This window comes from Scyliorhinus canicula, chromosome 1, assembly GCF_902713615.1.
Source record: "Scyliorhinus canicula chromosome 1, sScyCan1.1, whole genome shotgun sequence".
NCBI lineage: Eukaryota > Metazoa > Chordata > Chondrichthyes > Carcharhiniformes > Scyliorhinidae > Scyliorhinus > Scyliorhinus canicula.
In genome coordinates this window covers 56,643,811-56,658,137 of record NC_052146.1, presented here as the reverse complement: position 1 = coordinate 56,658,137, position 14,327 = coordinate 56,643,811, and the positions used below count along the sequence as shown (strand labels likewise).

General features: G+C 42.9%; 1 protein-coding gene across 4 annotated transcripts in view; it reads right to left on the bottom strand.

Moving 5' to 3' along the window:
• rnft2 (ring finger protein, transmembrane 2) overlaps nt 1-14,233 on the bottom strand; it is an 86,282-nt gene extending 72,049 nt beyond the window's left edge. The window contains exons 1-3 of one of the 4 annotated variants that reach the window (XM_038790999.1): nt 14,141-14,233; nt 13,683-13,764; nt 2,222-2,700 (exon numbers count right to left, since the gene is read on the bottom strand). In XM_038790999.1, the coding sequence (XP_038646927.1) occupies nt 2,222-2,700; nt 13,683-13,764; nt 14,141-14,150 (571 nt within the window). In that variant the 5' untranslated portion in view covers nt 14,151-14,233. Of the gene's footprint in view, nt 1-2,221; nt 2,730-8,942; nt 9,106-11,456; nt 11,481-13,682; nt 13,765-14,140 lie in introns of those variants that run through there. The other 3 variants (XM_038791008.1, XM_038791018.1, XM_038791028.1) reach the window with 3 other exon arrangements.
• Nucleotides 14,234-14,327: the final 94 nt, after the last annotated feature.

The window sequence follows — 14,327 nt, the reverse complement described above, 5'->3', positions numbered from 1 at the left end:
TAGGGATAAGACATTGTGTGTTAAAGTTCCAGTGATATAAATGAGAAATGCTACACACTATCTACCTCATGTTACAGACGTTCAACCAACCAAAATGTCATATTTATGGAGTTCTGGGTGAAATGTCCCTCTTTGGGTTGTATGCAGGTATATTAACTAGAAACTGATTCACACAAGTAAGAATATGGATACCTTCCTTCACAATATTTCTCAAGGTCTCTATTAGATATACCTTAATGTCAAGTCTTTGTCAAAAGTAAAGTTTGGAGCAAAAAGAAGGACATCTTAACAAAAAAGCAAAATACTGTGAATGCTGGAAATATGAAATAAAAACTAAAAGAGTTGGAAATATTCAGAAGGCTCTGCAGCATCTGTGGCAAGAACAGGGTTAACATTACAGGTTACCACAGATGTTGGCCGGCCTGCTGGGGGTAAGCTTAAGATGTAATGCAACTAATCTCAAATTTTAAAAAGCCCAGGCAATACAATACAGGATTTCTCTGTATGGAATTTTCTAATTTGTTGGTGAGTCAATTTGGTTGGCAGAGCCTGGTGCACACGGAGTGTGTGCAGAACATACTGTATTAAACCAGGGTTGCAGAGAGAAACTAAATTCAGACATCGCAAAATAGCCCTGTTGTTATATTGTCTCTTTCTGGCTGGCCGAATGCTTTGCAACTGGCAGGCTAGGCAGACCTCAAACCTGACTCTCCACTACAACAATGCTCCCGAGACACCTGATGCAACTCTATGCCTCATTCCTCCACTCTACACACTCACGGATGGGAGGTATTTCAACTTATTCCAATGAATGGAAGCCGGGAGAGCAGAAATTGTGAGGAGCGGGATTCGAACTGTCCACATGTTCTTTGACACTCTTCCCTCAAAAAAGAACCTTACCTCTCTGTGCACTTTAATTAGTGGTTGCTACTTTGAGGCATAAATAATCTGACGTGGTATTGATGAGCATGTGTGGTTGCCAATGGATGCTGACAGCAGGGTGTGGGTTAGTGGAGAAAAATAAGCAGAAGGTAAGGCAAGCCCACAACAAACTTACTGGGAGGATGAGGGGGACCAGACAGTCTCTGATGGTGGGACCTGATGGGTTGGTGGAGGGCAAAAATTATATAGGGTAAGGGTAGCCCAACAAGAAAATTACCTTGGCTGGAGGAATTGTGAAGTGTGTGTGTGTAGCATAGGAGGAATGGATTAAGGGATGGGGATGGCATAGAAAAAAGGAGTAGGGTGGAATGATGCAAGAGGGATAAAAGGAATAGGATGGACATGGCATGGGAAGGTTTACAGGAGATGGTGGTGTTGAGGTAATGTCAGTAGGATGAGTAATTCAGGCAACAAGGCTCAGGGACATGGGATCGAATCGCACCATTCAAACTTGAATGTTAGTTTCAGTAATGGCACACATGAAACTATAATAAATTATTGTAAATACCCATTGGGTTCACTGATGTCCTTTTGGGAAGGAAATCTGTCATTCTTGCCTGGTCTGGCCCATATGTGACTCCAGACCTACAGTAATCTGATTGATTCTTAACTGCCCTCTGAAATAGCCTAGCAAGCCATTCCGCCAATGGTCAATTAAGAATGGACAATAAAAGCTGGCCTTGCCAGTGACACCCACATCCCATCAAAAAAAAATGTTTAAGTACTGTTTCAAAAACATATACTAATTTCACTGCAAATGTTTTGCGGGTCTCTGCTAGTTTATTTAAGAATACTAGCACAAGAGAGTGCAAAACAAAACTGATCCATGAAGACACACGCTTGCACATTCCTATGATTTTCAAGGGACATAGGATATATATGCATAAGCACCTCCTCAACCAAATAATTTTTAAAAATGTGTTCCCGGAGTAACAAAATAAAATACTGTACAAAAGTTCGATTTAAAAAAAAATTGAATTAGCTCTATTTTGAGGATCTTAAACAGGTCACCTTCTGCTGTTAAAGTTACATTGTTTGTACAACAGCTGCCATAACAGGGTGCAGCTGTGCACAACTGTGAGTAGAACAGATGTCTGAAAAGACCCTGTTGCTTGCTGTGAACACAGAAGATCCAAAATAATTTGTTCTGAGATGCTCAGGAAAAAGTACAAGATTTGTCACAGTGCCATAAATAATCCAGTAACTATCAAAGAATATGCTTCTCACTCTCAAATTATTATGAAACACAATTTTAACAGATTGATCTACGTGCCCATACCAAGCTTATGTTGAAAGCAAACTTTAGCCAGCAATATTAAGATAAAAGGAAGGCCCTTCTGAAGCCAGGTGACTGCAGCCTTGAGCTCCGAAAGTGCTGGGGCAGGAGTGCCAGGGTCTTCGTTGACATCTTCTGTATTTCCATGGCGATCACCAGAAACGTGCAACAGAGAGGAACGATGATGACTGTGGTGATAATGATGATGCCGATGGCGATGATGGTACTGCATATTCTCTGCGCGAATGGTTCCCTCTTCCTGCGGGGTCATCTGAATAAACACATCTCCACTTCCAACCGATGAGCTGAGAGACGATCCCAACACTAGACCAGACTGGAATGAAGCAGCAGTTATTGGGCCTGATTGCAGACCCGTTAAACCAGAAAACATCTGCTGAGCTGACGAGCTTTCAGGTTTGAGTCCTTCGAAAACACCATTCTCATCCACACTGGTTTCTGAACCAACTGTCTGACTTCTTGTCCTAACAGAGAAAAGAATCAAATTTGCAAACTACATTGCAGTTAAAAGCGGTGTCTAAAAAATATTATTACACCAGTATCACAAATACAATATATATATTGACACACAGATTTACTGTAGTACGGTAGCACAGTGGTTAGCACTGTTGCTTCACAGCACCAGGGTCCCAGGTTCGATTCCCGGCTTGGATTACTGTCTATGTGGAGTCTGCACGTTCTCCCTATATCTGTGTGGGTTTCCTCCGGGTGCGCCGGTTTCCTCCCACAAGTCCCGAAAGAAGTACTGTTAGGTAATTTGGACATTCAGAATTCTCCCTCTGTGTACCCGAACAGGTGCCGGAATGTGGCAACTAGGGGCTTTTCACAGTAACTTCATTGCATTGTAAGTCTACTTGTGACAATAAAGATTATTTAAAAATTATAGGATAATTATTAAGGACAATGGATACATTTATACAGATGACAACTATTTTTTTTTAAATTTAGAGTACCCAATTCATTTTTTCCAATTAAGGGGCAATTTAGTGTGGCCAATCCACCTACTCTGCACATTTTTTGGGTTGTGGGGGCGAAACCCACGCAAACACGGAGAGAATGTGCAAACTCCACACGGACAGTGACCCAGAGCCGGGATCGAACCTGGGACCTCAGCGCCATGAGGCAGCTGTGCTAACCGCTAGGCCACCGTGCTGCCCATAGGGTAGTTATATTAGGTGATTTCAACTTTCCCAACATTAATTGGGATAGTTGTAGCGTTAAGGGCTTTGATTAGAATCATAGATGGAGTGGATTTCTTAAAATGTAAGCAGGAGAACTTTTTAGGTCAGTATCTGGCGAGTCCAACAAGGGACGGTGCAGTACTAGACCTAACTCTGGGAAATAAGCCGGATAGTTGGTTGAGGTGGTGGTGAGGAAGCACACCATGTGGTACAATTTAAGCTTGTGTGGACAAAGAAGTAGACAAGTTGTAATAAAATAATTTGGATTGGGGAAAGCGGATTTTCATAAAATAAGGCAGGATCTGACCAAGGTAGACTGGGAACAGCTACATGCGGGGAAATCTACAGAAGAACAGTGGGGGTTGTTCAAAAAGGAAATGGGGAGGGTACATGCAAAACCTATTCCCTCTAGGGTGATAGGAAAGCGTATTAAGCCCAGAGATGACTAGAGATACTCAGCATACAATGAGAAGGAAAAGAGAGGTGTTTAGCAGGTACAAGGGGAGCAAATCAGCAGAAGAATCAGTGGAGTACAAAAAGAGCAGGGTGTAAGAAAGCAATTAGGAGAGCAAAGAGGGTTATGAGAAAGCGCTGGCTGGAAAAATTAGGGAAAATGCCAAGATATTCTATTAGTATATCAATGGGAAGAGGATAACCAGAAAAACAATAGGGCCCATTTGGGGCCAAAGGACAATCTGTGAGTGGAGCCAGAGGACACTGATAGGTGTTGAACGAATACTTCACATCTGTGTCCGTCCAAGAGACTGAGGATGTAAGTATGGAACTCTGGGAGAGAAAATGTGAGGTTCTTGAGCAGATTGACAGAGGGAGTGGCAAGGTATTGGAGGTTTTGGCAGGCCTAACAGTGGACTAATCTCCAAGTCTGGATGAGCCTGTGGGAGGCAAAGGTAGGGGCTCTGACCCACGTTTTTAATTCCTCTCTGACCATGGGAGAGGTGCCGGAGGACTGGAGAACAGCTAATGTGGTCCCGCTATTTATAATAATAAACTTTATTAGTGTCACAAGTAGGATTACATTAACACTGCAATGAAATTACTGTGAAAATTCCCTAATCGCCACACTACGGTGCCTGTTCGGGTACACTGAGGGAGAATTCAGAACATCCAAATCACCTAACAGCACGTCTTTCGGGACTTGTGGGAGGAAACCGGAGCACCAGGAGGAAACCCATGTAGACACAGGGAGAACATGCAGACTCTGCACAGACACTGACCCAAGCTGGGAATCGAACTCGGGTCCCTGACGCTGTGAAGCAACAGTGCTAACCATTGTGTTACCAATTTAAGAAGGGTTGCAGAGATAAGCCGGGGCTCTACAGACCAGTGAGCCTCACATCAGTGGTAGGAAGCTATTGGAGAAAATTCTGAAGAAGAGAACCTATCTCCCCTTGGTGAGGCAAGGTTTGATCAAGGGTAGTCAGCATGACTTTGTCAAAGGGAGGTCATGCCTAACAAATTTGATCAAAATTTGTGAGCAGGTGACCAGGTATGTTGATGTGGGTAGTGGAGTTGATGTAGTTTAAATGGATTTCAGCAAAGCCTTTGACTAGGTCCCATATGGGAGGATTATAAAGGAGGCAAATTCGCATAGGTTTCATGGTAATTTGATAAGGTAGATTCAAAATTGGCTTAATTGTAGGAGACAGAGGGTGATTACAGAAGGCTGTTTTAGTAACTGGAGGCCAGTGCCCAGTGGTGTACCACAGGGATCTGTGCTGGGTCCCCTATTGTTCATCATTTATAAAAATGATATAGGTAACTATGTGGAGGTTAGGATCAGTAAGTTTGCAGATGACACAAGGTTTGGCAAATGGTTAACAGTGAGGTTGAGTATCTCGGGTTACAGGAAGATATAGATGGGATGGTCAAATAGGCAGATAAGTGGCAGATGGAATTCAACCCTGAAAAGTGTGAGGTGATACACTTTGGAAGTAGTAATTTGACAAGGAAGTATTCAATGAACTGCATGACACTAGGAAGTTCTGAGGAACAAAAGGACCTTTGTTTTGTCCGTAGACCTCTGAAGGCGGAAGGGCAAGTTATGGGACATTGCCTTCATCAATCGAGCCATAGATTACAAAAGCAGGGAGGTCATGTTGGAGTTGCATAGAACGTCAGTGAGGCCACAGCTAGAGTATTGTGTGCCGCTCTGGTCACCACATTATAGGAAGAATGCAATTGCATTGGAGGGGGTGCAGAGGAGATTCACCAGCATGTTGATTGGGATGGAATACTTATGTTATGAAGAGAGGTTGGATAGGCTTGTGATACTTTCTTTGAAGCAGGGAAGACTGAAGGGAGATCTGTTTGAGGTGTACAAGATTATGAGTGGCATGTACAGGGTGGATAGGGAGCAGCTGTTCCCCTTAGTTGAAGGGTCAGTCACAAGAGGACACAAGTTCTTAAGGGACAAGAGGTATGGGGGGTGGTGTGAGGAAAAACCTTTTTATCCAGAGGGTGGTCACGGTCTGGAATGCATTCCCTGGGAGGGTGGTAGAAGCAGGTTCCCTCACACCCTTTAAAAAGCACCTGCACGTCATAACATTTAAGGCTATGGGCCCAGTGCTGGTAAATGGGATTAGGTAGGTAGGTCAGGTGTTTTTTACGTGTTGGTGCAGATTGATGGGCTGGAGGGCCTCTTATGCACTGTGTGAACTCACTTCTGAATTTCTCTGCATTTCCAGCATATTCAAAACTATTCCCCAACCTCTCACCTGTGTCATCTTTTGTCACTTATTCATACAGACAAGGACATTTTAAACCCCCCCCCCCCCCCCACTCCCCAAGGACCTTCGAAAAAGACTATAGAATTGTCAGTTGCATTTACCTATAAGAAATGGGTGTTTATCAAATAGCTGCAGTGATGTAATTGTGTGGGCGGAGCTGAGCCCTGGCTCTGCTTTTACTTTCGTTTTGAGCTGGCAGCTGTAGTGTGTTTAGTTTCGTTTTCAGAGTTGGAGAGCTGCATTCACAGCAAGAAGATGTTATGGTTTCTCTCTCTGCAAGCTAAAGAATGTCTTCAGCTCATTGATGACTTGTTTTGTAAAGAATTTAAACTTGCTGTCTTTATTTTAAAAGGGTTTAACATATGGATGTTGTTAGGGAAGTTACTATGGGTTACCTATAGAGTATCTTTTTGGGGGTTATCAGGGTTGGTAGTTAATGAACTGTTGACTGTATGTTTATAAAATGTCAGCTGGATTCAGAAAATAAACATTGTTTTTGTTTAATAATACATTCAGATATTTGTTGCATCACATCTACAAAGTGGGCCTTGTGCTCCCCAGAACCAATATCTATTACAAGTTGTGGTTTAGGTGAACTCCTTGGTATACTTTGGGGTTCTCTAAACTCTGGCCCATAATAAATTGGGGGCTCGTGGGATAAAAGCCCATCTTTCGTGATTGGGTTGGCTTAGTGAACTTAAAGACAGTGATGGGTGAGCATATTTGTTTGCTTTGCAGGTGTGATATACCAGTTTAAGTGGGGAGTGTGTTGTGGACAATGGCTCTTTCAGAGGCTCAGACGTTTTTGGGGGTGGAGAAGGTCACACCAGTACCTCACAAACAGAGACTAAAAAAAGGCTTTTAGATTTGGCAAAAACATTCCAGTTAGCGTTACCTGGTGGCACACGAAAAGAAGAGGTACTTACGGCAGTAGCTGAGCATTTAAAATTGCCTGAGATAGTCTGAATCATTAGAAAGGGCAAAAATTCAGTTAAGGATTAAACAGCTTGAACATGAAAAAGAATTAAAGCAGCTTGAATACAAAATGAGAGAAAAAGAAAGAGTAGCCCTAGCAGAATAACAAGAGAAAGAGAGAGGGAAGGGAATAAGAGAGAGAGGAAAAAGAAAAAGAGAGAGTTTGAACTTCTGAAAATGGTCATGAAACATGACAGTCAGTTAAAATTGGCGGAGGTAAAGGGAAGCGTACAGTTAGTGGACAGTGATGAGGATAAAGAGAAAGAGCATGATAGTCGAAGGCTTGGTGGGAATCTATTTAAATATGTCCAAGCATTGCCAAAGTTTGATGTGAAGGAGGTAGAAGGCTTTTTCATTTCATTTGAGAAGATGGCTAAACAAATGAAATGGCCACAGGTCATGTGGGCATTACTGATTCAAACAAAGTTGGTATGGAGGGCTAGTGAAGTGTTTGCACCACTATCAGAGAAGGTAACTGGGACATATGAGGAGGTGAAAAAAATTCCATCTTAGGTGCATATGAACTAATGCCTGAAGCCTCCAGACAAAAGTTTAGAATTGTAAGAAAAGAACCTGGTCAAACATACATGGAGTTTGAAATGATCAGAGTAATTTTGATAGATGGGTAAGGGCTTTGAAACTAGACCAAACAAATGAAGCTCTCAAATAAATTATACTTTTGGAGGAGTTTAAAAATTCAATTCCTGATGTAGTGAGAACTCATATGGAAGAGCAGAGGGTTAAAACTGCGAGACTAGCTGCATAAATGGCAGATGATTATGAATTAGTTCATAAATCAAAGCTTGGTTTCCGACATCAGTTTCAGCCTGTGAGGGATAGAAACTGGGGAAAAGAGAAATACTCAAATGGTAGAGGCAAAGGAGATTTGATGGGAGATAATAAGGAGAGTGTACCTCAGATTAAAAAAGAAATCCAGGAGGGTGGAAGAGAAATGAAAAGTTTCAAATGTTTTCACTGTAATAAACTAGGCCATGTAAAGTTGGTGGTTGAAGAAAAGCACTGGGAAGGCTGACGTGATAAAACAGGATAAGTCAGTGGGGTTTGTTAAAGTGGTAAAGGAAAGCGAAGGATGTGCAAAAGGTTGTACAGCCTGATCAGAGGTGATTGATAAGAAGGTGCCAGATCTCTTTAAAGAATTTACTTGTGTGGGTAAAGTTTACTCATGTGTATCAGGAGGAGCAGATAAAGAAGTCACAATTTTAAGAGGTACGGGAGCTAGTCAATGTTTGATGGTAAGAGATGAGGAGTTATGTAGTTTGGGAGGAATATTGCCTGAAAATATAGTAATATGTGGAATTCAGAGTGAGAAGAGTAGTGTTCCATTATATAAGATAAGGTTGGAAGTCCAATGAAGAGTTGTGAAGTGGTAGTATGAGTAATAGATAAACTAGCTTGTCCAGGAATACAGTTTATCTTGTGTAATGATATAGCTGGATCGCAGGTGGGAGTGATGCCTACTGTGATTGATAGCCAGTGGAAAATCAGACAACTGAAGTGTTGGAGGACAAACATCCTGGGATTTTTTCGGATTGTATAGTAACAAGGTCGCAAAGTCACAGGTTAAGACAAGAGGAGAAAATAAAGAGTGAAGATGAAGTTGAAGTGCCATTATCAGAAACGATTTTTGATCAGATGGTTGGAAAAGATCAGGTGGAGGATGAGGCGGATATTTTTAGTTCAGGAAAATTGGTGGAATTACAACAGAAAGATATAGAAATAAAACGGATGTATCAGAAAGTATACATGGAGGAGGAATCTGAGTGTATGCCGGAATGTTATTACCTTAAAAGTGATGTCTTGATGAGAAAATGGAGACCTTTACATATGCAGGCGGATGAAAAGTGGGCAGACGTTCATCAAGTGGTATTGCCGGGAGGGTATAGAAAGAAGGTGTTGCGAGGAGCACATGAGGTATCAGTGGGAGGTCATTTGGGAATAAGGAAACCTCAATCTAAAATACAAAAACATTTTATTGGCCTGGACTACATAAAGATGTAGTTAAATTTTGTCGATCATGTCACACATGTCAAGTGATAGGGAAACCTCAAGCAGTGATAAAATCAGCATCCTTAATACCCATTCCAGCATTTGAGGAACCTTTTACAAGGGTCTAAAGTCATTGTATAGGTCCGCTCCTAAAACGAAAAGTGGGAATCAATATCTTTTGATTATAATGGATGTGTGCACTGGTTTCCAGAGGCCATTTCAGTACGCAATATTACAGTTAAAAAGATTGTGGAGGAGTTACTTAAATTCTTTACTAGATATGGACTACCCACAGAAATACAATTGGATCAAGGATCAAATTTTACCTCAAGGTTATTCAAAGAAGTTATGGATAGCTAAGGAATAAAACAATTTAAATCAACTGCATACCATCCAGAATCTCAGGGAGCATCGGAAAGGTGGCATTAGACATTAAAGACAATGTTGAGGGCTTATTGTCAAGATTATCCAGAGGATTGGGATAAAGGAATTCCATTCGTACTATTTGCAATTAGGGATGCACCTAATGAGTCAACCAAATTCAGTCCGTTTGAACTAATTTTTGGTCATGAGGTAAGAGGACCACTTAAACTGATTAAGGAAAAATTGGTGAGTGAGCAGTCGGAACTTACATTATTGTATTACATGTAACATTTTGGGGAACGACTAAATAGAGCAGGGGAATTGGCTAGACAACATTTAAAAGTTGCACACAATGTGATGAAATGGGTAGCGGACAAGAAAGCAAAAGTTCGTAGTTTTGCCAGTGGAGATAAAGGGCGAGATTCTCCCATCGGGAGACTAAGTCCCGACACCGGAGTGAAAACCAGAGTGTTTCACTCCGGCGTCGGAGGCCGCTCCTCGCCCCCTGTTCTCCCACCCCCGGGCGTCAATTACGCGCGCCAGGCCTTGGCGCCTCGTGAAAGCGGCACCACGTAATCTATGCAGCCGGCGCCTCGTAAATGACGTCACCCGTGCAGGCGCAAGTTGCCCGACGCCAACCCGCGCATGCGCGGTTGCCGTCCTCCCCGCGGGCGTCCCGCAAGAAATCTCGGATTGATCTTGCGGGGCAGCAGGGGAAAGGAGTTCCTCCTTCAGAGAGGTCGGCCCGCCGATCGGTGGGCACCGATCACAGGCCAGACCCATTTCGAGCGCCCCCCTAGTGCTGGATCCCCCCCCCCCACAGGCCGCCCCTCCAGCATTCCCGCGCTGTTCCCGCCGGCAGCGACCAGGTGTCGACGGCGCCGGCGGGTACCCGTCGTATTGGGCAGGCCGCTCGGCCCATCCGGCTGGAGAATCGTCGGTCTGTCCGTTACAAACGGCGAGCACCGATTCTCCGAGGGGCCAGCCGTAAATCTCGCTGCGCCCGTTTGATGGGGGTGGGGAGAATCGCGTGCGGGTGCCGGGGCGGCGTGGGGGGGGGGGGGGGAAGAATTGCGCCCAAAGTTTTTGTATTCTTACCATACCAGTGGTAGGTAAACCTTTAAAAGCAAGGTTTTTGGACATTATCAGATTGAAAGGAAATTAAGTGAGGTGAATTATGTGGTAAGAACGCAAGACAGGAGGAAGACTCACTGAGTGTGTCATGTGAATATGCTTAAACGGTATCCTGAATGGGAAGGAGAGCAAAAGGAGGAGGTTTTATTGATTCTAACTCAAAGTGAAGAACCAAATCCAGATGACTTTGAATTTGACATCCCTCAAAGTAAATTTGAAAACGAGGATGTTATTAAAAATTGGGATAAATTGTTGAGTTACCATTCAGAGGAAAAACAAACTGACCTGAAAGAGTTATTGATATCACATGGGCAGGTTTGTGGAGATAAGTTGGGAAGTACTAAAATGGCTATACATGATGTAGATGTGGGAAATGCTGTTCCAATTAAACAACATCCATATAAACTTAACCCTTTAAAATTGGCACAGGTTAACAAGGAAATTGAAAGTATGTTTAAAAATGACATAATTGAAGTGGGTTGCAGCCAATGGAGTTCACCCATAGTGATGGTACCGAAATCAGACGGTACCCAACGGTTGTGTGTGGACTATAGAAGGGCTAATGCAGTTACAAGAACGGACACTTATCCTATCCCACATTTGGAGGTTTGCATTGAAAAGGTGGGACAATCAGCTTTTATTTCCAAATTGGATTTACTTAAAGGTTACTGGCAGGTACCTTTATCCAAAAGGGCAAAGGAGAAATCAGCTTTTGTGACTCCAGATGGTACATATTCAAAGTTACGCCATTTGGCATAAAAAATGCCCCAGTCACATTTCAACTGTTAACTAACAAAGTTGTTTCAGGATTACCCAATTGTGCGGCATACATCGATGATCTGGTAATTTTCAGTCAGACATGGAAAGAACATTTGAAGCATCTGATGTAGTTATTCGATCGACTTCAGGAGACGGTTTGGTAAACCTATCCAAAAGTGAATTTTGAAAAGCTTAAGTCACTTTTCTTGGTCATACAATCGGACAGGGTCGAATGGTCCCACAGGATGTCAAAACAAAAGTTATTGGGGAGTTCCCAATACCCTCGACACGAAAGCAAATAATGCGATTTCTTTGCATCAATGGATTGTACCGGAAACTTGTGCTGAACCTAAGCAGTGTGATTGCTCCACAGAATGGCATGCTAAAGAAGTGTAGCAAATTTAAGTGGATGGCGGAGTGTCAACAGGTATTTGAAGGCCTAAAGGCTGTGTTAACCAATGCTGGAGAATTACAAGGAGCTCTGTGATCGGATTGAACTAAAGTATCTCACCTTAAAGAGAAATGCCGAGGCATAGAGAAATGGGTGGATTGTGCAGAGACCTTCTTGTCCAAAGAGACTGTCACTCAAGAGGGATTCCAGTTGGAGGAAGAAGAACTAAAACAGACTATGTTATTATAAATGTTTTGTTTTGTTAAACAAAAACGTATATTCACTGTCAATATTTCTTAAAGGAAAGTGAAAAGGTGAGAAATGAAACCATCTTGAAGATGATGGTTTATTTATTTTTTCTTGGGGGGGAGGGAGGTATCAGGTGGATGTACCTTTAAGAAATGGGTGTTTATCAAATAGCTGCAGTGATGTCATTGTGTGGGTGGAGCTGAGCTCTGGCTCTGCTTTTACTTTCGTTTTGAGCTGGCAGCTGCAGTGTGTTTAGTTTCGTTTTCAGAGTTAGAGAGCTGCATTCACAGCAAGAAGGTGTTATGATCTCTCTCTCTGCAAGCTAAAGAACAGCTTCAGCACATTGATGATTTCAAAGTAATACCTGTTTCTGTAGAGAATATAAACCTGTTGTCTTTATTTAAAAAGGGTTTAACTTATGGATGTTGTTAGGGAAGTTACTACGGGTTACCTATAGAATACTGTATCTTTTTGGGGGGGTTATCAGGGTTGGTAGTTGATAAACTGTTTTCTGTGCGTTTATAAAATGTTAACTGGATTTATAGAATAAACATTGCTTTGGTTTTAAAATACTTTTAGATCTCTGTTGCATCACACCTGTAAAGTGGGCCCTTGTGCTCCCATAACCAAAATCTATTAAAAGTTGTGGGTCAGGTGAACTCCATGGTATACTTTGGGGTTCTCTAAACCCTGGACCATAATAGAATTTACAGTGTAGAAGGAGGCCATTCGGCCCATTGCGTCTGCCCTGGCCCTTGAAAAGAGCACCCTAAGCCCACACCTCCACACTATCCCTGTAACCCCACCTAACCTTTTGGACACTCAGGGGAAAATTAGCACAGCCAATCTGCCTAACCTGCACATCTTTGAACTGTGGGAGGAAACCGGAGCACCCACAGGAAACCCACGCAGACATGGGGAGAAAGTGCAAACTCCACACAGACTGTCACCCAGAATTGAACCCGGGACCCAGGCGCTGAGGTGGCAGAGCTAACCACTGTGCGACCGTGCTGCCCCATGGTGATCAGCTTATATGAATAGTTTGCTATCATATATGACAGCAGGCAAGTGCTTTTTTCCAGCACTGCTTGTGGGCCAAAGGATGAGTTATTTTCCCTGGACTCGCAAAATATACCTGCTTCCCTATAATCAATGATCCCACCCTCCCCACAATCAACAATCCCACCCCTATACCAGGATCACACTCTCCTTTCCTTCTCTGTATTCCCTGTTGTTGGTGATCAGTGCCAGGTTTCCTGCTGACCGCCAGCCAGTGTCCCAATCGGACTTTCTGGTGATCAGGAAATGAGAAAAAAAATTAAGATGAGGTCCTGCCATTAAATTTGGCAGAACCCCTGTGTTACTACTTTCCAAGTTGCCAAAGATGCAAACTATCGTAAACCAAAATAAATTTGCATTCAAATTCATCTGAAGTTTAATGAACCTGGTCATATTAAGATTCCATTTCCAACTGATGTATCTGAACACAGCAAAAATAATTAGAGAGCAAATTCCCAGAACAAACCGATGACAATAGTTTGAATTTACTAAATAATTCACAGGATGAAGCTAATGTTGACACTTGCCCCCTTCCACCCACTCCTAAACAACAGGTTTGACAAATAACTGCAAACACTTGCCTTTCAGGTGGGATGCTGTCAGCATTGCTACTGTGCCTTCTCTGCATCTTCTTCCAGTCCCTCTTAAATTGGAAAAAAAAATCTAAATGCAATAAAAATTTGTTTTACTGACATGAATATGAGAACGACAAGATGAGAAAAAAAAGGACCAGCATTGGTCTTTTTCTCTAGTTCGAATTGAGTAGTTTCAGAAGAAAAAATAAATCATATATCACAAAATGGCACAATGTTTAATAATAACTCGATCCTATGTTAAGACCTCCTCCTCTCCATGGCTGCTGAAATCAAATAGCCCTTTTGCTGTGCTTGTGGGGCTCTCAGGCCCAGTTCAGAGCACAATCCACAGCCAGTAATAAACTGGCTCCAACTGCAAATTCAAAGCCGGGCCGGAAAACCCCGGTTTAATTGTCAATGTTACAGATGTGTGAGTGCATGAAGCAATGGGTTCAGAACCTCACCCCCAATCATTCTCTCCAGCTATATTCACCATGACTGACAGCGACTCCTTTGTTTTGACTTCTTCCACCTTTCACCCCATGACGCATCACGCGCGGCGCACGCTGCGGGGTTGATCGACAGGCGGAACGTCCAATCGCTGGCGGGCGTCGACGCCCCCGCCGAGAGGAGCGGCCCAATCAGCGGGCG